The following is a 24,975-nucleotide window of genomic DNA, read 5'->3' as shown; positions in this document are numbered from 1 at the left end:
TATTTAAGTTTTATACAAATTATATTATTATACAAATTAGTAATTTTAATATTGAATTTCACAAAAATTATTCACAAAATTATTTTACATTTTTAACCTTTTCACCTTGATTTTATTAATTACACACATCATTAATGGTTTTTAGTGTCTGTACTCTTAATTCAAAACGCCACTCCACAGATACTTTATTCTTAGCCTACATATTTACCATTATGCCATAGATGCATACAATTGCAATGGTGATTCTTATTAAATTAGATGTATATGTTTGTTTTTGTTGTTTGTGTATGTACAAAACTATGAGTGCTGTGGTAGTTGTTGTTCTTTAATTTGCCTATAATATTTAGTAGCTACATTTCATATATGTAAATATGTATGTATGTTTATTAATATTTGTTCGTAATTTGCTCTTGAGTAGAAAAATTTCTTTCGCTTCATGCTAATCGTATATTTATTATTAATGCGAGCATAAATTTACATATAGATTAAGATTTTAAGACCTTGTGACTTAGTTGCCTAATTTTATATTCGTTTCAAATCATGCACATTTCAAAATTGAGCGCAGCGTTTAAGACCGCTCTCTCAATTCCACAATCCAATTTCGTGGTGGTGATCCTTAATGCCTATGGAGTAGTGAGTTTGCGTACAAATTTTCTTTATTCCTTTTGTATTTTGTTTGTGATCTTTTGCTATATTGTGTATGTATATGTGAAATTGTGTCTATATACAATTCCCGTTTGAATTAGTCGGTTAGAGTCGCGGGAGAATAAAGAACACTGTTCTAGAAGTGATGTAAATTACGGTTTCTGTATGTAGTGGTATTGATATTTTGAGTCGTTGAATTTGGCATATACTATGTATGTATCTAATTTTAGGTTAAGTATGTGAAAGGTATTTTTACAAAAATTTCTCCGTGGCGAAATGAACTTATGATGTTGCGTCCAAACATATACACATGTTATAGTGGCTGGCGAAATTAACATTTACTTATGTTCATTTAAGTTTTGTTTTACAGTTTTCTTTAATTTTTTAGGTTACTTAACTAGTTTAATTTACAATAAAAACAACAACATTATAAATTTTTTTTGGTATATATATTATATATGATTTTAATCGTTTTAGTCTTACATTAGTTTTAGTTGCTTTAAAAAGTATGAAATTCGTTTACTCATTGTTTATTCATTAATAAATACACTAGTTTTATATAATTTTTTGTCCAGATATTTATTTATAGATTTCCAACAATTACTAAGGTTAATTCTAGCAAAGAATTTGCGACATACACATACTTTACAAAATTAAAGCTAACAAAGAAATTATTACTTTTTACCTGTCAAAAATTATTTTTAATTTAGCAACTCATTGCTACGAAAAGATAATTTAAAATGCACTGTTTGAGCGGAAACCAAAAAGGGAGGGTTTCAACGGATCCCGTACAGTGGTGAATATGTATATGTACTGAGTGCCCGCTTTGTATACTATACATTCACCCATTACAACAAGAAATTAATTCACTTTTGCTATTACTTTTGAGTGCAACTTTTACTTCTCAACTCCTTCAGTTTTTCACCTCATTCAAAGCACCGTTTTTCTTATCCTTTTTCACTAGCGCATAAAGCGAGGCGGCCTTGTAGTTGATTGGTCCATAATGTTGACTCTCTAAATCAGCATAGATTAGTTCATCGTCGAACTCCGCAGCACTCAGGGGCTAAAGTGTAGGATTATGTTAGGAAAATAATTTTTTAATCTGTGATCTTGCAGCAGTATTTGATTAGCAAGCAGCAGGTTAAATTAGCATTCACAGTTTCTGCAAGCTTGTTAGTTTCAACAGTTATTATCGGCTGTGAGATTCAAATAAATACAAATAAATGGTATTGTAGGGGATCAGAATTTCCGAAGGGGAAAAATATATGATACATATTGGAGAAGTGGTCCTCGAGACCATTTCAATTGTTATTTGTCCAAAAAACTCCATTTGAATCACATCGGCAATGAGTATTACAAAAAACGTGTCAAGTGAGTTAGTTGCGAATATTTTGAATAGTGACATCATGGTTTATTCACTTTCAAATTCGAATGAAAACATGATTTCTTCGAACAGTGAATAGTTCCATAGTAACATGAAAGAAGACCTTCGCAGCTTCAAATTTCTAATTGATTTGTTTTAAAGAGTAAAACCCTTTCCTTGTGCGAAGGGGGAAATGAGTACAGGTGGAACTATACGTATTTTTAAATATAAATTACCACATAATTCATGCAGTTCTAAGCACAATTTCTCTGTTTAAAAAAATTCAAATCTTCAACAAGATATTTTGCGAATTAAGCTTCTTATGAGAACTATATATAAAACTTTAAAAAAGCTCTCCCTAAAGCCCAAAAATCCAGTGAAGCTGCAAATTACATTAAAGCAATCGAAGCGCTGTGTGTGTGTTAGTATTGGCAAATTTTTTTATTATATTCAAATATCGGAAGGAATTTATTTTTCTGTCGTGCAGTGCGCTTTTGAGAACTTAGAATGAAATTTTGATAATCTATTTTTTAAATCCAAACTAATTGTAAAAAGATATTTTCTGTATATCATCGGATTAGTCAAAATGCAACAAATGTATATATGAGAAATGAAATGCGTGGAGAAAGTACTCAACGAGAGAATATGAATGTGATAGGTGAAATATGAAACCGAAACGAAATGCACAAGAAAAAATATCAAGAATTTGATTTTTTTGAAAAATAAAGATACAAATCTGGAAATTTAACTGAATTACAGCAAATAGTCTCATGAATCTCAAAAAGCATATAAAACAATAAATTGTATAGAGTACGTATAACTGTACATACAAGTATACAAAAATGCAAAACAACAAGCTCACGACAGAAAAACAAACGAGTGTTTAAATGAAATTGGAGTTGCCAGAACTTTTTAATGCTAAACAAAACATCTCAAATTCTACTGATTTTTAACTGTTTTCGTTATTTGCAAGCTAAGAAATATTTGACTTCGATTTACCTCTCCGAAAATATCTCAACATTTCAATGCACCTTAGTTTACAGTTATACAGGTATATTTGTAGTAAGAAGACAATTATGTACATTTGTAGCAAAGTTTTGTTGTTCAAGTTCAATATTTATTTATTTTGTTTGCGTTTTTGTATTGTATCTTGCAAAAATACTTTTCGTCTTTGTGTTAGAAAATATACGTGTTACTGCCTTTATAGGGATCTTCAAAATCGGACACTTGCTATAATGAGATACGAAGATAAATTAATATTCAGTATTTTCTTAGGTTTTAGTTTTGATTTGTTTTGTTTCCTTTTAACAAAAATTAATGTTTCGAAGTATTAACGTGATGTGAAGATGTGTATGTATGAAATTGTTTGTAATAGGTTGGTAATTTTAAACTTCGGTTGATTGCGCAAACTATTCTGTTTGAGGCGACTCAAGTGAGCAACCGAAATCTGAATGCTTAAATATTTGCATAAAAAATCATTTTGTGGTGCTAAATGAGAACGATTACAACATTTAAAAATTCGATAATTTTTCCTTAAAAGTAACTAACTTTCTGGCCGTGAATCTTCGTTTACTTATTTCTGAACGTGTTCTTTGATGGAAAGCAGAAAGCTAATGAACTAACTTATTATTACTGTAATTGCACTGTAATGGTAAATAGTTAAATAAAAAATTAATGTTAACTTACAAGTTTTTCTATCGATTTCATTTATTAAAAACTAGTATATCTTACCATTCTATGACCTTTGCAGACTGTAAAGTATTAAATTTAGTGAATCATTACTTGCCTATATAAGCCAATCCTATAAATATTAATGGGGAACCTTTTGGACAGCTTTAGCTGGAAAGTGGGATTTTGAAATAATGAAATATTTATGCGACTAAAGCATTGGAATTTAATTGCTTGCATGCCGAAAGAGGGGGGGAAACTTCAAAAGTTTTTTTATTTCATTATCATCTGTTTAAAGTAGTTAAGTAACATTCCGTTTTCATCTAGAAGAGATCATAGAATTTTTAGTATAATTACTCGTTTTAATACCATGAAAGTGGCAAAGCTAACTTATGCGAATTTAAAAGTTATCAATAATAAAGGAAGTTGTTACGCCTCACCAATATCTACGTCATAAAATTATGCTTAAAGAACAGTGAAGTAAATATTCCACTTCATCTGACTGCTTTTAGGTTTTCTACGGTGAAATTATGTCTGGCTCATTGTTGTTGAAGAGGCTTTCACAAAAGCTCTATTGATTAGGGTCGCATTCATTAGCTTCAAGAAGAATTTTCAATTCATTTGCAAGAGTCCATATTGATATTTAATTTTTTGCTTCAAAACATAACAAGAATATAAATTACTTCAATTGGGTAGAAATATTATTTCTAATAAGTAGTAGAATACGAATATAGTCTTTCATTATATAATGAATATTTAAGAAATTGCTAACATGAGCCATGATATTTTATTTGAAAAATGAGACAATTGCAAAATAATTTTAATCATTTAATTCAAATATTAAAAAATAAAACTTTCAAAATTTACTTCGAAATTCACTATGTATATTTTAAATTCTATAATTATTTCTTAAATTTTATAAAGAGCTGATTTACTAATTTACCAAAATAACTTAAATAAATAGAAATATTCATAAACTGGTTTGTATACCGTTTAGTTTAAAAATAATTTATTCTAAAAAATTAGATATATAAATAATGTCAGTTAAATTCTTGGGATAATTGCAAATAAATTATTATTTTTTAACTATAACATTTTCTCTCAGACTGATTTGCGGTAAATGCATTCTTAACATAATATATTAGATTTTTCGTGGTAAATTGTTAATTAAAAAATAAAACATATTAAGTTCAAAAGCATTTTAAATACAGATAACTAAATACACAATAAATTAATAAATAATTAAATAAAAGTAATATAGTAACTAATTAAATAAATAGTTATTTTAATAGTAAATTTATTAAGCAAATAACGGTATAATATTGACTAAATTGTCACTTCCTTCAATAAAATTGTATGAAACTGTAGTTTGCGTATACAAAATTACTCATGAATATATTTGGATGGGAATTTAATAAGTCTGCTGCTTACACTAAAACTATCGAACTGTACTTACTCTTGTTACATAAGCAGAAAGAAATTCTAGTTAAATCAGGGCTGGAGTTTGGTACATTAATATTTTACACAATAAATTCATGTACATATGTATGTATGTATACTATTATGATTTGATTTTATGTTTAGACTAAACTGCTATACATTCATAAATTCAATATCTAAACAAACTGACCTTATGTGTACTTCATTTGGTTTTTAATTTCATCATTATTTGGATTGAAAAGTACCAACAAACTTAACACGTTGACAGTCATTTACCTAATTCTATGTATGTATGTAAATATATGCACTTACAACTAAGTAATTTATACATAACTATGAGACTATAACTACAACTAAATGAACGTACTTACTCGATTTAACTTATACATGTATGTATGAGCGCTTGTTGCCCGGGCTGGACAAGGTGCACTTCAAACTAAATTGTAATTTTTGGTATTTATTTACAGTTATTACTGGCCATGCTGTGTTATTTTTGTTGTATGTATGTATAATGTTGGATGGTTTGTAGCGCCTTATAATCCTAACTAAATTCTACGCCAAATTGTAGCACGTCATGAGGCTTTCGCTATTTGTGGCGTTTAAATATGCACTTCGCGGTAACTTTGTCGCAGCATGTATTTCACGTGGCCACCATTGCGCCCCGCAGAGAGAACTACGCGTGGCGACTCCGACGTATGTGTGATTGTGCGTTGCTCTTCAGCGGGTTCATTTTCTCCGCTTTTAACAGGCTCGCCCACCAGCTCCTCAACGCCTTCATCTTCATCGTCGTCTTCGCAGAAGGAATAGCCGAGATCTTCCTCATCGTCGCACTGAGCTTCGAGCGTAGTATTTGCCGCGACTTCTTCCAGTCGAGCGTCACTGTCACTTCGCGGTGCTGTGGAGGCCTGTGATAGAGTTTGGCTGACGTTTGGGCGATTTTCAACGTCCAAATGGTGTGTCCACTGTTCCGGTAGTGCAAGTTGCTTGTGCAGATTTTGGCGTGTACCCGGTTTGGTGGCATAAATTAACTCGGGATGGTGTTTGGTGAGCGCTTCGAGCGCCTCCAGCGAAGCGGCAGGATTAAGGCTTACATGTGGTAATTGTGCACTTCTAGTGATTTGTTTGATTTCGTCTGAAAGTTCCTCGCTCAATTCAGACTTTTCTTCTTCCTCCTCTGTGCTTCTTTTCTCACTTAACTCTGTTTCTGTTGTAGTGGGGAGGTCGACTGCCGCTTCGACAACATCAACTGGCGATGATATTGGCTTGAAGGTGCGCTGCTCGTGCCAGGAGAGCGGGCGAAAGACTAGCGGTCCACCTTCGGTTGCATATCGTCTGGTTGAACGTGCTGCAACGCCAGGTATGGCGGTTGGTGATTGGCGGAAAGCCATAAGGTCAGCATTGTCGGCATGAGTCGCGGATGGTGCATAGTATTGTAGTTGTTGTCTGTGTTGCATTTGAATACGTAATTGCTGCAATTGGCAGTGACGCAGTGTGCCGGCCACCGTTTGCGAGGGCTGGAAGTGGAAAGTATGATATTTGCGTAGCGGCAACTTAACTGGTCGACGTCCTAGATTATCGCCGTGTGCGGCATATTTGGCTGTTGTTGGTTTTGCACTTTGAACATCTTCGACATGTGGCAGCATTGCTTTCACGCTGACATCGGCCTCGCCAGCAACGGTGCGGTCTTCTGTGGTGACAGTCTCCTTAGCAACAACAACAGTATTTCTCTCATCAGCATTACCACCCAAAGGTACTAATCTGCGTCGTTGCTGTTGGAACATTGCAACATCCTTGTTGTTGTGCTCCTCAACATCCTCATCGTCGTTGTCGCCGTGCTCTTTGTTGTTGTTGTGCAATTTTCGCGGGATTAGCAACGATTGTTGATGCTGTTGATGTTTGCGGCTATTGTTGTTCTCATGTTGTTGTTGTAATTTAACTTGCTGTTGCTGATGATGTGCTGCTGCTGTTGTTGCCTCGGGCGCATTGCTCGCACATTTGGCACGATAATTGTGGGCGTGTGCTTGGCAATCGGTAACGCCGTTGTTGCAGGTGTTGTTGGCGGCGCGCCTGCTGTAGGTGATATAGCGGATATGTGCGTAGGGGTCGCTGATAGTCTTTCGTCGTAGTTTCTTATCTCTGCCGTGGGCATTGTACCTGTCGGCGGAGGCGGCGGCGTTGGCAACGCAGCCGGTCGCTGTTGCACCGCGTTCGCTTGCTAGAAATGGATTAGTGACGCCAATAGCATAATGCTGTTAGTTAGTGTTTTAGGATTATTGAGGTTTCAAGCAAAGACATAATTGTCAGGTTAATTGTAGCATGCAACACATTTACACACGCGCCCATATGAATAATGAAGGCGGTTGTTGGGGAGATAAAGTCGCAAAAAACATATGAGTCGGTGGGTGTTGCAAGAACCCGTATTAAAGATGATGCGGATGATTTGCAAATAAACAACGAAATATGAAAAGGAAAAGCAAAAATCAAATTAAGTAAAAATAAAATGTATACAAATAAGCTTCACGTAATCGTGTATTCATAAAATTTTTATAAAAATGTGTAAAATAATTCCTACCGAGTATAATAGTTTTCTTTAACTAACGGTTGTCTGTGTGACCTAAAGAATCGAGTTAGATATATGGTTCTATATATAAGTGATCAGGACGACGAGACAAGTTGAAATGTGAAAGTATGTGTATCCGTCCGTCTATTCGCTTGCGATAGCGATAACTGCAGTAATAATTAAAATATTTTAATGAAACTTGGAACAGGTGTTCCCTCAGCAGTGTAAAAATTCATGAAATGGAAATATCGGCTTTGTGAGAATTAAATTTTACATCCAATATGATTCAGGAAGTTTCATAGGGGCCAAAATTGACGATTTAGGTGAAAGCTTTACACTTTGTACCCTGAAAGGGTATATTAAGTTTGCCACGATATTTGTAACACTCAGAAGGAAATGTCAGAGACCATATAAAGTATGTATCTAAGCGATTCCCGTGATGAGCAATGGTAATTTCGTAAGGCAAGAATTCAACAGAATATTTAATTTTAGGAACAAAATTGTAATAACCTTGGACCATGTTTTGACAGTCTTTGACCTAATAATATTCCAAAATTTTTAAATTTCTTTGGCGAATTTATAGAAATTTTTAACTTTCATACGCAAATCACTTCAGTTCAGTGCAAACGCAAAGCTAATACTTTAAAAGAAGCCATTAGAAGATGTCAGGCTACTTGGGAGTTAACTAATTATACTGATAATATCAAACAATCAGCACGGTCCCCAGTTGTGGACAATGCCTAGAATAGATTTTAAATTTGTTTGTATTAAGTTTTTCAAGCGTGAACGACTGGGAACTCTCTTAAAAATTATCTTAAACTAAATTTTTCCAAAGAGTTCACAATGGGACTTTCAGTAAAGACCATGTTTGCCAAATGTAGTGTCGTTTTTTGTATACGTACATATATAAAAATTAAATACTATATTAGATCGAAGAATATGTTCAAAAGGGCTTCTTATGAAATCTATACGTAACCCCTTAAACAAAGACAATTTCCTAAAATGAAGCAAGTCCTGTTTTGTTGTTTATTTAAAAAAAAAAAAAAACCCAAAAAATGAATATTTTCATATTTAAAATATATTTTCTCGATCACTTTATAACTCCGAGTCATCCACCAGAAAAAGAATTGGTAAAGACTACTGATGGCGGATTAATTTGGACAGTTTTTATGTACGACCATTGATTGAACCGATGGATCAAACCTGTTAGGCATGTGAACTTCATTACCGGAACTGCCTTTTGGGTAAAAATATTCATACTCTAACGGAATTAGATAATCTTCTGTATCCTTATTGATTGATTATAAATTTTATTCCAACCAATTATTTAAAAGGTGGTAACTCTTCTCAAAAATAATTCCGTAGGCTAGCATTCTTAAATACTTAAGCGCATGAGAACTGGAACTTTCATCTGTTTATAAGTTCGAGAGTTATCAGTAAATTCTAAATTTTAAGATCATACAATTGCAGTTTTTGGTCAGTTCCGGGTTGCTTAAATCAGTTTAGTAACTTTAAGAAACAAAGTGATCAATTAAGAAATTTCGTTTTGAGCAACTAAAAAAAAACTAAGCTAAGAGTATATCCACTCCAGATGAAAAACTATACAAGACCAGTAAGATATGCGTCAATAATAAATGCTTTCTTTTAAATATGGTCGTCATCCTATCGAAAAAATTTTATATTCACGATTATATAGTAAAATATTTAACTCTTATGAAATACATAAGTTCATCAAAATAATAAAAAGTAATAACTTTTAAATACAGGTTCACAAATTACAGTTATATAGTGTCTTTCAAGCAAAATCTAGACCATTAGTACAATAAAAGTACAAACCTCAATTCCTGTAACGGAGCCCGATGGCGCTAACACGCCCGGTTGTTTTTTACAACGACGCGTTCCACTGGCACTCACCGTACTTGCCACACTAAGCGAGGAAGCAGAGTGACGGTGGTGACCCAGCTGATATTGTTCGTACTCCTCCGGCGTTGTAATTTCGGTTTTTTGATGCAGACCACAACGGGGCGCTGTTAGCCCCACACCCGCCTTCATGAGTGGAGCCACACCTATTAGAGTACCAGTACCGCTACTGTACAATGAATTGCATGAGGACAAGGATGCCGGATCTGTTGAGCCCTGCCCACCATGACCGTCATTTTGTGAAGAGGAAGCCGACTCATACGAGGTATTTATTAGGTTGGAACTGGGCGAACATGAGCGTTCGAACGCGCTTGAAGGCTGACCATCCACATTCATATAAACGGGCAGCGAGGTACCACTGGCTGTAGCATTCGCAATGTTGCACCTACTGCCGCCAAGTTGACGTAGAGACTTCTTATAATTAACTCCATTGACGAGACTGATAGCGCTGGGACCGCTACTAGCAGAGGACGCGTGTTTCGCTAATTTGTTGCCTTTCGGGGTTTTTGGTGGCGGCGTGCCATTCAGTGCAGCTGCGGTGCGCGTGTTGCCCGGCGGTGGTGGCACCGGCGTAACACACTCATAAGAACTATTCGAAATGCCCGAGTCGCTGCGATAGATGCTCAGCCGTTCCGGTTCGATTAAATTGAAATCATCCTTCTGCTGGTGTTGGCGATGGTGATGTTTTTTCTTGTGGCCCGTTTGTCCAGCCGTTGCATGACTACTGCTTCCGCCGCTGCCGCTAGCCCTAGGCTGCGGATGTAGCAATATGGTGGCCGTGCCACTCATACCGCCAGCGTCGGGCGATGGATGCGCCTCTACGGCGCACTCGTGCACCTGCACTGCGGCCGTACTGTCGCCAGCCAAGTTCTCATAAGCGGGCGGATCGTAGAAGCGCATCAAAGCCGAAGATTTCACCTGGTGGGCGTTGTGTTGGGCGCCCGGGCCGGCGGAGTCAATATCGCCAATGCTACCACCAGCAAAAGAATGATGTCGCTTACACTTGCCACCATTGCTGCTGCTGCCACCGTGCAAAATTACAGACGCATTCAACAAACCACTCGCCGGTGACTTGTGTACCACATGCGGTGGTTTATGCTTACCGCCACTGCCGGTGAATTTTAGCGAGTAGAATTTCTTATCCTCCATTTTGCCATCCAGCATGGGTTTCCGCTTGCCACTGCGCTGCATCGAACTACTGCCAGTTATGTCCAGTATATGCGGCTGATACGCATTATCCGTCGTGCTACCGCTAGTGTCATATTTTTTAAAATTGCTGATGGCCAAGAATGGGTTGGTGCTGACCGCTGCTGGGATAGGGGCTGGACCAGCGCGCGGACTATGACCATCAATTCCACCCATATCGGTAGCGCTAGCAGCAGCGGTATTACGTTCAACCACCGCATAGGTGGGGTAGTCATGATCGATGGCGCTCAACAATTGCGCACTGGAAGTGTTATTCGAGGCGCTATTTTTGTGCTTCTGCTGTTGCTGCTGGTGATAATATTCTGTGTAGCTTTTCGGAAAGCAATTATTCAGATTGTATGTAATTTGATGGGGTGCACCGCCGCCGCCGACACTGCCGTTCATATAAGCGCTGCCACCAGGATCTGTACTGCCTGCGCCAACCGTGCCGCCGCCGACGTTGCCGCTGGCCCCATCCGCTCCTGATATCAGCAGCTGCTGCTGCTGTTGTTGATGTTGTTGGTGATGCGGCAGCATGCCTTTGTTGTGGGAATTCATTGTGTGCGATTGCTGGTGCTGGGGATTCGTTGTTATCACTCGTCCACCGGCACCGACATATTGCATGGTATTGTATTGATGCTGTTGTTGTTGTTGATGATGCTGTTGGTGTTGATGATATTGAAACTGTTGGTCGTACTGGTCCTGCTCGTACTGCTGCTGCAGCTGGTGCTGTTGCGGGCCAATATTTCCATTGAGTCTCTTGGGTCGTGGAGCGACGCGCACCACATTGGTGTTGTTATTAAAATTTGTAAGAGTCGTAGATAACTGTGCGTGTGTGCGGAAAGGCGCAGGAATTCGTACGCGGGGTGTTGGTGGTTAGTGGTGGTTTAGTCCGTTGATTGCATGTTTTTAGTTGTAGTTGTTTGTTTTCGTTATGCATTACATTCATGGAAGCGGAGGCGTGTTACATATGGGAGCGTGAAAAGAAATCACACGAATGTTTGGATTAGTTTTTGTTATGCATTGAATTTCGAGTGCTATTAGCCAGTTGTGTTAGCATGTAAATTGAGAATTAGTTACAGCACTAAAATTTAGTATTGGTAGTGATAAAATATAACAGTTTGCTTAGACATTTAAATGCATTTTCTTATTGAAATAAAAAAATGGTGTGTTTATGCTTATGGCGCTAACAAATTTGACAACAAGTAGAGTTTAAGGAAGTGCTTAATTAAGATTAGTGGTGTTCGACATTCGTGATTGCATTTAAAGTCGCCAGTTTAATGAAAGTGAAACATTTCCGGTGTAATTCTGTTACTTTATAACATGAAGTGATTTTGGAAATGCCTTGAAAGTTCCACCGCATATTTTCAAGTTAGGATTCTTCTTCTAAAGGGCTATGCCTGTTGTGTTTCTATCCATAAGTGGCAGGTAAGGTTAGTGATTTTAGAGTATTACGGGGTTCTTACATCCCTAAGTACCAATACTGTTGGTGCTAGAGAGCTACTAGAATATCCTTCAACGAGCAGAGGTCTGAACTTTGCATTGGCTGGACATTGTAGTTAGCGCGTCTATTTTCAAGATAATTTGTGGAAAAAGTTTCGAATGGATTCTGGTATGGAATTGTTCTAGCTAACTGTAAGAGTTATGACTTTATCGATTTTCATGGTCTTAAGGTGGAATATATGAAACTAGAGCTTCAGAAAATATAGTTTGTAATGGTTTCATTTTTATAATATAAATGAGTAGATAATAAACTGTAAAATATGGACGAGACTAAGTCATTAAAATTAAGGAATGAATAGGTTTTGATAGCGAGTTAACCGCTTTAGTTAATATTTTGTGCAGGAGGAAATTCACAGCGTTAACTGAAAGAAAACCTAATGAGGGAATCATTTCACTATTAGTCAATAATACTTAGTATATCATGATGCACATTACGATTATATTGTGCACCTAACGGTTGATTCAAATGAAAGTACTTTCTTCAAGGCCTTTTTTGACAGATCACGCGTGAACCGTGTCAAGCTGTCATATTATTTTTATTCAGTATTGCTTAGCATTTCATCATGGAAAGACTTACTTTTGAGCAACGTTTACAAATACGATCTCTAATGAATGTGTTTCGCGCGCTTCGCTCAATTTACTATTCGATTCACCATGAACCATTTGAAAGGCATCATTCATTATTGAATTAAGAAAATATGGCAGCCGTAGCTGAGAGTTTACACGTTCGCAGCAACTCGGACTGACGTATGGAACGACTTGGTGGATTTTACGTCGGGTTCTTAAAGAGTACAAAATACAGCTTGTGCAGGAAGAGAAGCCGGTCGATCTTCCCAAGCAACATTTCTTTGGGTATATAGGCTACTGAAAAGTTCTAAGAAGATATGACGTTTTCGAATAAAATTTTATTCAGCGGTGAGGATCATTTCTAGTTCAAGGGGTATATAAACAAGTAAACATTTTTGAAACAAATATCCACTTGGCATTTGGAAAAAAGATCTACTTAAAGAGCTTCAAGAGCAAAAATGCAGAAAAAAGAAATGATTTGGTATGTTCTGTGGGCCGGTAGTAGTATCGGCCCATATTTCTTCAAAAATGTTGCCGGAGAGAATGTAACCGTGAATGGCGACAGTTATCGCGCCATGATATCCACGCATGTCATTCGCCAGTCACCAGTCGAAATGCTCGAACGAGTAATCGAAAATTGGATTCAATGGATGGACCATCTAAGACGTATATGCGACCAGCATTTGAAAGACATAATCTTCAAAAATCAAATGCCAAAAATCAAATGCCAAATGTTCTTTCGATTTATAATAAACATATTCCATTAAATTTGAAGTTTCTGTGTTTTTTCCTTATAAAAATAGGGAGCCACGAAATGGATCACCCTTTATAACCTAAAATCCTACAACTATGAAACACACAAATTATGAATTAAGAATAAACTGTTTTGTTACATGAAAATCTCAAAGCGACAGAATCGTCAATTCTCTTCTCGTTATTTTGGACTTGATCTTTGATCTTGTAAAAAATTACGTTTAAAAGCAACAAAAAATTTAGTAAGCTGAGCTCAAGGGGACAGGGTATTAAATATGGTTTAGTGTTATGATATATGTTAATGACAAATACGCCGAGAAGTTAAAAATATGTTTCTACACAGCTAGAATAGTTTGTGCGACTCACTACTCTCAAACGCTTGAAGAAGTAGCTTTTTCGGGCAGTACTAATTTTCAAGTGAATGACTTGCGGGCACTGGTTGCTAATATCAATTCATAATGGGTAAGACATTAAATAGCACCACTAGTAAATGTCAAAAAGTCAAATGTCTCTTCATTCTAATAGAAAACTTACAAAATTATTTATTGCTAAGTCACAAATATTAAAAGATAAAAGTTGGTTTGTAGAACATGAAACCTATTTAAATATTTATTAAAAACATGTGTTAACTGGTTATGTACTAGGAAATAAATACAATACGATGAATATAAGTGAATTTGCTCATATAAAATTAACTTAAAATAATATAATATAAAATATATAAACTTAAAAATACAAGTAGGGAATAAATAAATAACACAATGTGTAAGAACGAAAAGTAATTCTATTTTGCAAATCACTTATTACAAGGAATTTAAAGCTCGAAGGTTCATACGAAAAAAATATAAAATATAGTTCATATTTTTATAATTACTAAGAGAAATACATACATATGTACATATACATATATTGAAGAAGAGTTTGAATATTAAATACATCGGAGGACAAAAAAATATCGCAGCATTCAAAAATTATTCGCAAACTGGCAAAAATCGCATTTTTTGCAAATTAAACCAAATTCTTGATTTTCTTTGTTTGAAACTAGAAAGTGTGAAATTATGAGAAATATGCTGGAAATATGAATTTAATAGCTAAAGTGGCAAAAAATTTTTACAAAAATATACAAATACCAAATGTGAACAGATGCATTACAACAAACACATTTCACTACAGCTTATTCAAAATTAACAAATATGGATTTTTACTTAGTTTTATTATCAAACACGTATTTGTACGAGCACTTCGTGTGTTTTTCTTGGCAAATGTACTACAATTTGTCATATGAAAAATAAACAATAATTTACATCGACACAAATAATGAATTTTTAAATTCATATCCGAAAATCGAAATGGTTACTACGACCGATAAATCGGCTAACATGACAGGTTTGCCACATATATTTGTATGCATGTGAAATTCGTGATTGGCATTAATTTATGAAGTGTGAACTGTGAATTTTTTCTGTGAAGATTTTCAATGTGCAAGTATATATGTATGTGTGGTCTGTGCCTAAAATGTGTGAATAAAGCGATTTGATAATATGTGATGTGCTACATGTATAAAATGTTCTATCATGTGATGTGATGTAATGTCATGTGATGATCATTGCATTCGTAATTACAGCTAATTATATATGTTGCAATGTTTAATATACAAGTACCTTGTTAGGAGCCGTTTGCAGACCATGAAACGGTAGATTCTCATACTCGCCAGGTTCCGTCAATGGATCCCCCAGTGAAGATGACTTGTCTTGTACTAGTTTTATTTTTGCAATTTTTTTTTAATTTTTACACGATTTTCACACGCGTTCGTCGTATTAATATGCAATTACAATGTTGCATTTGTTTATTCGAATTCGTAGTATAATTTTGGACGCAGCAGATTTGAGAATTTCATAAAATAAAAGATGAACGCAGACCATTAAAAAATTGGAAATAAATTATAAGCAAGAAATTAAATTGAACATTTTAATTTAACTGGATTTACAGGGTAAAAACGGTTTAAAGACATAAAACAAGTTTTCAAATTGTTTTCAATAAAAGACTTAAGTTAACTTAAATTAGGATTACTTAAACTATATACAGTATATGTATAATTATATGTAATCAGAATTTCAAAGTGTTATAAAAATAAAAAGAAATGTAAAAATACGTATTAACTGACTAATTAGGGTACTAACGTAAAAAGTTTGACGTGACAAATGTGAAACAGTTAGGGAAATACGACACAAGATTAAAACCATAAAGTGGCATGCGCGACATTTATAGCTAACAAAAATGGCAGGCAAATAATATTGTTGCACGGCATTAAAAGTCAAACACATTAATTGGCAGGACTGGCCATAAACTGAAGCATTAAATGTTAGGGGACAAATAAAGTGTCACACCATTGAGAACAATGACGAAAATTCAAATTAGCATGGAAAATATAGCACATTTTATTTAGTAAAAAAATCGTTGTTGGCTTACTTGTGAACAGTTGTTAAATAAGGACTTCACACGATGAAGCATTTAGTATTACTTAATTATGTATAATAATATTGAAATTGAAAGATTTTAAGTTAGTTCGAAATTAAAGTTTGTGTTAAGAAAAAGTTTGCTTATTAAAGTGATATGCTGATTATTTAGAAGTTGATATTGCTATGCAATGAGTGAAATTCGAATTAATTTGGAATGAGAGAGAAGATTTTCTTAAGCTTTCATTCGGTGCTTCGCCTGTTATATGTGGAAGATTCGTCTGATCTATAAACCTGATTAATTACACTATTTTCATTATTTTCAAGAGTTTAAATCAATGGTTGTGGTAAGAAAACGGCTACTTGTTAAATGAGATTTTTTAATTATATTTTCGATGTTGATATTGCTCGCAATGTACGATGTTCGATTTGATGAATCGAGTCTGAAACTTAAAAAGCTTAAATCTAATATAATATATTGGCTGCCATGTCACATGCTACTACATGCTACTTCATAGACAGCACATGAAATTGGAAGCTTATTAAAGCTTTCGAACAGTTTTATTTCACCAAAAGGCGAAAGTAGCCGAAAGCAGAGTAGAGATTTTAGTTTTTTTTTAAATATTTTCAAATTTATTTCATTACTTCTTATGTATATTCTTCGGAACTTTCAAATAATAGTAATCTTGGGTCTTACTCGATCTTTTTCTTATTTCTTTGGTTTCTTTGATTGGTTGTACATACCATTAGTTATTGTAGCTCTCAATTTAAGCCGAAACTGAACCAATCTAACTTTTCTATAAACGAGCTCGCTGCACGAGGAGCTTGCTCTGATACGGTGCGCGCAACACATATAACCTTAAATACTTACGAAAATTAATCTATTCATAAGAAAATAGCTAATTTTTTTGATTACAAATATGCAAACGTTAATTTTTATGTAAATATGTGTGTATGAGTAATGCGTTGTGCGTGTGAAATATGATATATGAATGGATGTGTATATGGTATGAATTTGTTCTTACTTTGTACACGCTCTACCTTCGTCGGCGTCACTGTTGCCACATTGCGTTTCTGCAAGGGCGGAGGCGCCGCTTTGAAAGGCGGTGGTGGCCGTGGCGGCGGCGTAGGACTCTTCAATATGGAACGGTGTAGCTGTGGCGGTGGTCCACGTGTTGGCGTTGTAGTATTGCTGCTGTTGATGTTCTTTCCGCTGGCGATCCCATTCGCGCCGCTGGTGGCCGTCACCATGCTGGGGGTGTTCACTGCCGTCTTGTCGTATGAAGGCACTTGAAATGTCACAGAGGCAGGTGATCGGGGACTGTTGGCTGGAGGCTGCATAAGCGGCCGCATAGCTGGAGGCGATTGTGGTGGCAGTACTGGCGCTGCGACTATGGCTGTTGGTGTGACTGTTGTAGTTATATTAGAAGCAGTTGGTTCGCTGGTGTCTACATTAAGCTCAGCGGCACTAGCGTTTGCAGTCGCAACTGTGCTAAGCGTCATGCAAGTGTGATTGCTGATACTATTATTATTGTTGTTGATGTTACAATTACCGCTACGGCTACATGTGGCGACCGCATTTTCACCTGGCGAACTGCGTATTGGCGACTTTTTGTACGTGACTACAAGTGGTTAGTGCGTTTGTTGTGGATTTGTGTTGTTGTTGTTGTTGAGTGATGAGTGTGTTTTGTCAAGCCATACAAAATAATAAAAAAAAAGGAAAACATAATAAGAATGCAAAGCAAAATGAAAATAATTGCACATTAACTGAAAACTGGAACGCAAAGAAAAAGTGAGATTTCATTAATTACCACTGCCACTGCAACGAATGCCCTTAAGACGATGCTCCGCGGCGAATGGCGTCTTTTCCGCGGTTTCTGCGCCGTCCGGGCGGCGTTGCCACAGCACGCCCGCACCCGCCTGCCACATGCCGCCAAGCAAGCCGACATGGCTGCGCTGGCTGTCGCGCGTCGTATCGACGCCAGCGCCGCGTCGCTTGAAGATACCTGTCAAAAACTTTTCCACGCGTCCTAAGCGCCGCGCTCCAACACGTTTCTGTATGCTGCCGCAGACCTTCGCGCCTTCGCCACTCCGCTCCGCGCTGTCAACTTCCAACTGCGCTGTAGTTTCCTTTTCAGTCGCATTTGCAGTAGTTGGTGTGTCCCCCGCAAGCGCGCTAACGTATGGTATGCATCCGCTCTCTGCTTGTGGTTGCGCCATGTGCGCTGGGGAAATTTTATTATTCAGTTGAACTTCATGGATGGTGTAAGCCATCGTCGGCAGTTGCGTTAATTTGTTAAATTTATGTGGCAATGTTTGTGTGAAAGCACTAGCACTGGGGTCCTCGCTACCAACGACAGCCGGGCGTTTTGCGCTAAAACGACCAAGCGTTGACGTTTGCTTGGCATTGTCATGTCCACCAGCAGAATCGTCGTCATTGCTAACCACATCTATAAGAGCGTCATTGGTGGTGACGGTATTCGCCGTCTGTGTGGATGCGTTTAATAGTGTTGTAAGTGCGGTGGCCGCTGAGAAGCCAGATGCATTGAGTGTGTCGCTTGAAATAGTGCTGCTCTCAGCCGCTGTCACCGGTGTCACCGCTGTCAAATTCGACAGTTGTGCTGTAAGTGTGTGCGGGCGCAGTGTCATACGATTAGTTGCTAGATTTTGTTTGGTGTCACTGCTCACATGCACCATGACGCCGGGACGCAACGGCCAGCGCGGCGGTGATTTGGGTGCTTGTGCGGCATGTCGTACACGCAGACTGGGTGTACGACTGGGTGCCGTGACAATTTTGGGTGTGTGTGTAGGTACGGATGTGGGTTTGGTGGGGGGTTTGGGTGGCAGCTTCGGTCCGGGTAGTTGCGGTAATTCTTGTGCGGCTAAATTAGGTATTAGACAACCTGTTGTCACCTGTTGCGAACAGACGGCCGCAAGCGCCGGCGCGGCCACGCCCGCTTGCGGTGCGTTCGATTGATACGACAGTACACTGTTTATCCGTTTCGTGTGATAGAATTATATGAATATGTATGTATGTTGTGACGGCGCATAGATGTTCAGATGCAGTTGTTGTGGCGATGAATGTGTTCAATTTCGTTTAATTTTCATGTATTTTAGTTTATGAAAAGCATTTACATAAAAGAAAAATGTGACAACAACAACATTTATTTGACACAAGCAACCAAATATTAGTGTTGTAAAACATGATACAGTTTTTGTGGTGGAAAAAATGGTGCACGCATCATAAATATGCAACGAAAAGGAAAAACAAAATTAATTCAAATTAATAACATCAAATAAATTATGCCTTATTAAAAATTATTAAGGTGGATTTTCACTAAAATTTTTGAAAATTTATTTGAATAAAGTATTTAAATGAATATATTAAATTAAATTAACAAAAATAGTACTAGGCAAACTCTGAGTTCGTACCGATATATACCAGTAAAACCGTTTGAGGTCACCATTCGTATTTAACCGAATATACATTTGTGACCGAAGCAATGAGGAACTGGTATACAGAGTATATGTTGGAATCTTTTTTTTTTTTTTGAAAACCAATTTCGGAAGGAACATAAGGGTTTTTCAATGAAAAACGAACATATTTCTTTGAGGTTTGCTCTATTATTATTCGCATGTTTTTAATTAGAAGGATATGTTAGATACATTACTAAGTGAGAGGCAAAATGGGCTGTCACTGATGGAATTATAAGTTCATGAGTGAACCATATTGAGATTAAGTGTTAATTTTCACAAAAAAATATGAAACAAAGGAACCGAAGAATTAAGTTGATCAGGAGAACTGCACTTTAAAGATATCAAAAGAAGGGATGAAACATACTCTTACATATAGTTCCTGAAAATTTTAATCAGCGGCAGATGATTCTAAATAGTGAATTTGGATTTATTCAAACCTAATAAACCCAATTTGTTGTGTTAAAATGTGACTAAGTCTACCGACCGTCCGCGATCAAAGTTAACTGGAATTTTCAGGGAAGTATACAAAAGGAAAATCGTATCTAACTCTGTTGATTTAAAACGTATAACTGACAAAACCGGGGAAATTAGACTTAAGTACTTTTAAAAGTTCTTTTTCTATTGAATGAATGTGTTTTGTTTAAAAATATTAAGGTATCAATTTTATTAATTGGTGTTGTTTCCGCAGTAAGCAACTTTCCTTCTATTGAGAGCACAAAGGCATCAAGGGCAACTGTTCACTGTTTGGTGGCGAAACACGCCCGCAATATGGTAATGACCGATCGAGAAGACTACAGGAAATGCCTAGAGCAGGGCACTACGGACAATGGAACATCTCTTGTGCATTTGTTCCGCCTTGGCAAGACTATGCTGTAAGCATCTGGGATGGACACTGACACATCCAAAACGATGACTACTCCTCTTGGATTTAGCAAGTAAACTCCCTCTCGCATTGCAAAGAACCAAACCGATCTATGCGTGCCTTATTAGCCTACCAGATTAACCTAGCCAACCTATTCAGCAGGGCCCTTTTATATGAAATGAAATTTATAGACAACAAAGTAATTGCTGAGAGAAGCCTATTTTGGCATAAAAAACAAATCATTATACAAAAATGTTGTCGAAATAAACCGGAAATTTGACCATTAACTACTTACGGTGGAAACTAACATTTTTAATTGCAAAACAGAGCTTTTCCCAAAAAGTTTTTTTAATCAAACTTTCGAGCTGGCCTAGTATCGGAATAATAACTGTATATGATTCTTTAATGATCATGCTTTAGAACAATTTCCGAGAGTGGGTCACCATATGCGTCAGATAGTTATAGCCGTTCGATGATATAGCCAGCCATGTCAGTGCAGATGAGTTATTGAACAGAAATCTAATAAAAAAACACCGTTATGCTATTCAGGGAAGGAATATAATAATATACAGTTTCATATACTATATATTTCAAACTTTGGAGGACCTGTTAAATTGCTCAAGTAGTTTGCCTAATACTTTTCGAACGGGGTGTTAAACATAAAAACAAAACAGAAACACTACTTTCAAATGAAAATAGTTTGGCGAATACTTTTTACTTGGCGAATTCCGTAAAATTCTAGTGATTCTTTAATTAGTACTCTTATTAAAGCTTACCTGTGCGTGGCGCTGATTGAGACATCGGTGCGGTCTTTGGGGATTTCGCGTAAAATTCGAATTCGAATTGTATTTCATGTATTTATTTTCAGCACAGTGTTTTAGTTGTTGTTATATGGGCGAGAATGCATGGTTTAATCGGCAGCACAAGTGTTGGTTGTTGCATTTGTGTATGTGTGTGTGTGTGTGTGGGTGTATGTGCATGCGCGAGCATAATGGCAGACACAATTTACCAATAAATATTTCCATTTAAATTTTGATTGCACAAGCGATTAGTTCATTTTTATGACGATTAATAAATTGAACGCAAATGCGTGCGTGTGCGTGTGAGTGAGTTTGTGTGTGTAACAATTATATAATTGCGTAGTTAAATGACGGTTGATTGCCGTGACAGTGATGGATGATTTTGTTCGGAATCCAGTTCATTGTATGCCACATGTGTGTGTATGTGTGTTTGCATGTATATGTGTATATGTACATAGCCGCAGCAAATTAGTTAATGACCGAAAGTAGCAAGTGTTTATTGATTTCACATTGGTTTGTTTGTATGTGTTTTAGTATAGTTATTCAATGTTGTTGTATTGTGTTATGTTGTTGTCAAGTTATGCGTATGTACACAAGTATTGCCATACAATTAAATATATTTTGTGTTAATTTTATTTCGGCAACGTAATTAACACCAAAATACAACAACAACAATTACAGGCAGTACAGTGAGGGCAAATAAAATACGGACGCATAGTTCGATGCATTTCAGTTAACACATACGTATAGGTAATTATTGTCCATTCAAGCCATTCCAAGCAAATGCGATGCGTTATGTTTGCCGAGCAAAAGCAACAAAAACAGTTTTGAAAGCATTTAAGCGTACAAATAAATAATATTCAATCATTTTTGTGTTTTTCAGCCGTTATTTGTTGAGGTCCGTATATTTGAGTAAAGTGTTAATTTTTTTTGTTTGTGTTTTGTGTTAATAAATATAATTTTTATTACGCACACAAGTTAAAGTCATGTGTGTGTGTGGATGTTATTGTATTTATTTATTTATGTTTTTCGGTAATAAATAATTTTCGGTTTCCATGTTTGCGTTTCGTACGAATTTCGCATTGTTTACCAATTTTCCAGGCAATTTTGCATTCAATGCACGATTTGCAATATTTCATAGTGCATTTGTCGATTTTTTCATACATATAAATTTTAAACCGATTTATTTTGCACATCATGCATGTGTGTAGGTGTGTATATGCAGTTATGATAATGTTAATGTTAGTTTTTTTTGTGGTTGGTTGTATTTATTATTATTGCATAATGCAGTTTTCATCAATTCGGTGTTGGTTGTTTTTGATAAGTTTTTGTTGAAGCGCAAAACACATAAAAGCGCAAAATATAAGAAGAGAAGAGAGAACATAAATTTGCAGTTAAGTCGTTTGTCAAAATAAATTAAGCAAATAATATGGTTAACTTACACAAAATTCATAATGCAAATATGTGTGGTATTAAAAGTTACAGATACAGGGTGTTACATTTTTATAATTTTTATACATTAAACTGGTTAGGGCTAGGCTGGGATTCGCTACATTGTGGAAATCAGCCACTAATTTAAAAAAAAATTATAAAGTATAATTTTGTAACGAAAAAATCGTTTCCCTGTTCAATATGCTTTATAGTAAAGTACCCAAATCAGTCAGCGTCGCAAATATAACTTTAAATGCATTTTTCTCGAAGGCCTATTTTTCAAATGCAGGTCACGATTAGGTTACTACTTTACCGAGTCAACGAATATATAAGGTCTCTTATAAGGTCACTTAGTACAAACTGATGGTTTCGGGATTTAAGACGATCACTCTGCTGTCAAAGTAACCTAGTATTAACTGTTACCAGCTGCTAAATTTTATTCTTGTAAACAATCAAAATTTTTTAAATATTTTCGTTGTATTTAGAATAACACCCAGCACCCATTCTATTTAAACTGACCCTATAAATTATCTAAACGGCTCATTTGGTAAACGAATTTCGGGATTTCAGCGGAAATTATAATTATTTTCCAGTTCACCATTAAAAATTCTGAGTTCGAGGTCATAATATCAACACCAAAGTTCCAAAATTCAGGACTTCGTTTGTGGTATAGTTTATCATCGTCATCATTCCGATCCACAGCTTTACTAGCCAATACTAATATTATTATTTTTATACTCTTGCAACATGTTGGTACAGAGTGTAGAAATAAATATAGGCTTATATGTATATATAGACGATGAGGATGACGAGACGAATTAAAATCCGTCTGACTGTCCGTCTGTCCGTCTGTACGTCCATGCGGAATTTTATCTTGACATGTTAGTAGATGGGTGTAATCGGATCACTGCTAAGTCCACAAAATGCCATAAACCGAAATCAAGGTAGTAAGGGACTCGAGTGGGTCAACATTTTCAAAAAGTCGTCGTGGCCCGACTTCTAATGAGTTTAATGTACATACATATTTCCCAATCCACTATAGCTACCACAACCAAATTCGGCTAGTACAAAATTTTAAGAACTCTTACAGACAGTAAAATGGATGAAATCGGATGATAACTCCGCTCAATCGTGTTGCACGGTCTGTCAAAAACTACTTAAAGCGCGATAAATCAGTAACTAAATATGCCAGAGACATTAAATTTTATTCACGAGATACAGTGGCAAAATAAGCGAAAGCGTGTGAGATATAATTGAAATTCTAGATAATTCTTTCCTGATTGCAGTATGTCGGTTTGTTACAAATAGGTACAATCGGATCAACACTTCCCTTAGCCCCCATATCCCTTATACAATGATTTTCGAACTTCCGAGCGATTTTATACCTGATATATCGACCAATATGTGAATTATCGTTATAATGTATATATAGTTAAGCACCTTATGTATCTAAAGGTATTAACCGACTTGTTTATTTCAATTTTTTCTAACACCCTGCATCGTCAACAGAAATTAATTTCAAACAAACTAATATATACACCATAAAAAGCAAAATAAATAATTCATAATAACAACATTGCCATATAATTTAATTAGTTTCTTCATTAAGTACAATAATTCATTTGTAGAATGCATGTTGATTTACGTTTATTTTTCCAATTTTTTTATGAAATCTTATTTTTTGCCTCAAATACATACACTTAGGCATAATATTATATTAAGCAAATACATGTAAACAAGCGAGTGAAAATATACATATGTGTGTGTGGTATAATCATAAATTCAAACAAATCCGTAGCATAGCTGCAGGCGCAATGTAATGGAATCGCACACAATTGAATTGTTTGCCATGCATTAGAAAATGGACGCTGGAGGGGCTGGTGAATAAGGAATAGCCAACACGTGCATGGTGTGAGGGTGTGTTATTATTAATTACAATTAAATAAATAAACAAATACAGAACTTATTGACGCGAATTGCATTGGCTTTCATTTGTTTTGCCAGTTGAAGAAATTTAAATTGGAAAGAGTATTAAAAGTGGTAGTTTCCAGCAAAATTTTCAATTTCAAATCAATTTTTTCAAAGTATGTAAATAACTTTCAGCAAGAAATATATGTTAAAACCATAAATGGATTGCTTTAGATTTAAATGGAGTGATAAATATTGTAAAATTCTGAGTTATAGAAACGACTACTTCTTCATGCGTGGAAATGTAAACATGAAAAGCCGTTGGAATATGCAAAATGAATATGCCAAACTAAGGGATTTAAATATCTCGAAAGGAAGAGGTGATAAGTGAGCTAAATATGCTGAGAAAACTTCACCAACAGTTTTTGTTTTATAAT

At 35.9% G+C, this 24,975-nt stretch overlaps 1 protein-coding gene across 1 annotated transcript in view; it reads right to left on the bottom strand.

Moving 5' to 3' along the window:
* Window positions 1-280: 280 nt before the first annotated feature.
* LOC108975939 overlaps window positions 281-24,975 on the bottom strand; it is a 206,035-nt gene continuing 181,340 nt past the window's right edge. The window contains exons 22-28 of the mRNA XM_018944780.1: window positions 21,176-21,209; window positions 17,872-19,049; window positions 17,086-17,682; window positions 15,266-15,360; window positions 9,513-11,606; window positions 5,728-7,365; window positions 281-1,708 (exon numbers count right to left, since the gene is read on the bottom strand). Coding sequence (XP_018800325.1) covers window positions 1,559-1,708; window positions 5,728-7,365; window positions 9,513-11,606; window positions 15,266-15,360; window positions 17,086-17,682; window positions 17,872-19,049; window positions 21,176-21,209 — 5,786 coding nt within the window. The 3' untranslated portion in view covers window positions 281-1,558. The remainder of the gene's footprint in view (window positions 1,709-5,727; window positions 7,366-9,512; window positions 11,607-15,265; window positions 15,361-17,085; window positions 17,683-17,871; window positions 19,050-21,175; window positions 21,210-24,975) is intronic.

This window comes from Bactrocera latifrons, unplaced genomic scaffold (genome assembly GCF_001853355.1).
Source record: "Bactrocera latifrons isolate USDA-ARS-PBARC rearing strain unplaced genomic scaffold, ASM185335v1 scaffold_70, whole genome shotgun sequence".
NCBI classification, from domain to species: Eukaryota; Metazoa; Arthropoda; class Insecta; order Diptera; family Tephritidae; genus Bactrocera; species Bactrocera latifrons.
The sequence above is the reverse complement of the archived record's forward strand: the minus strand, read 5'-3'. Positions and strand labels throughout refer to the sequence as shown.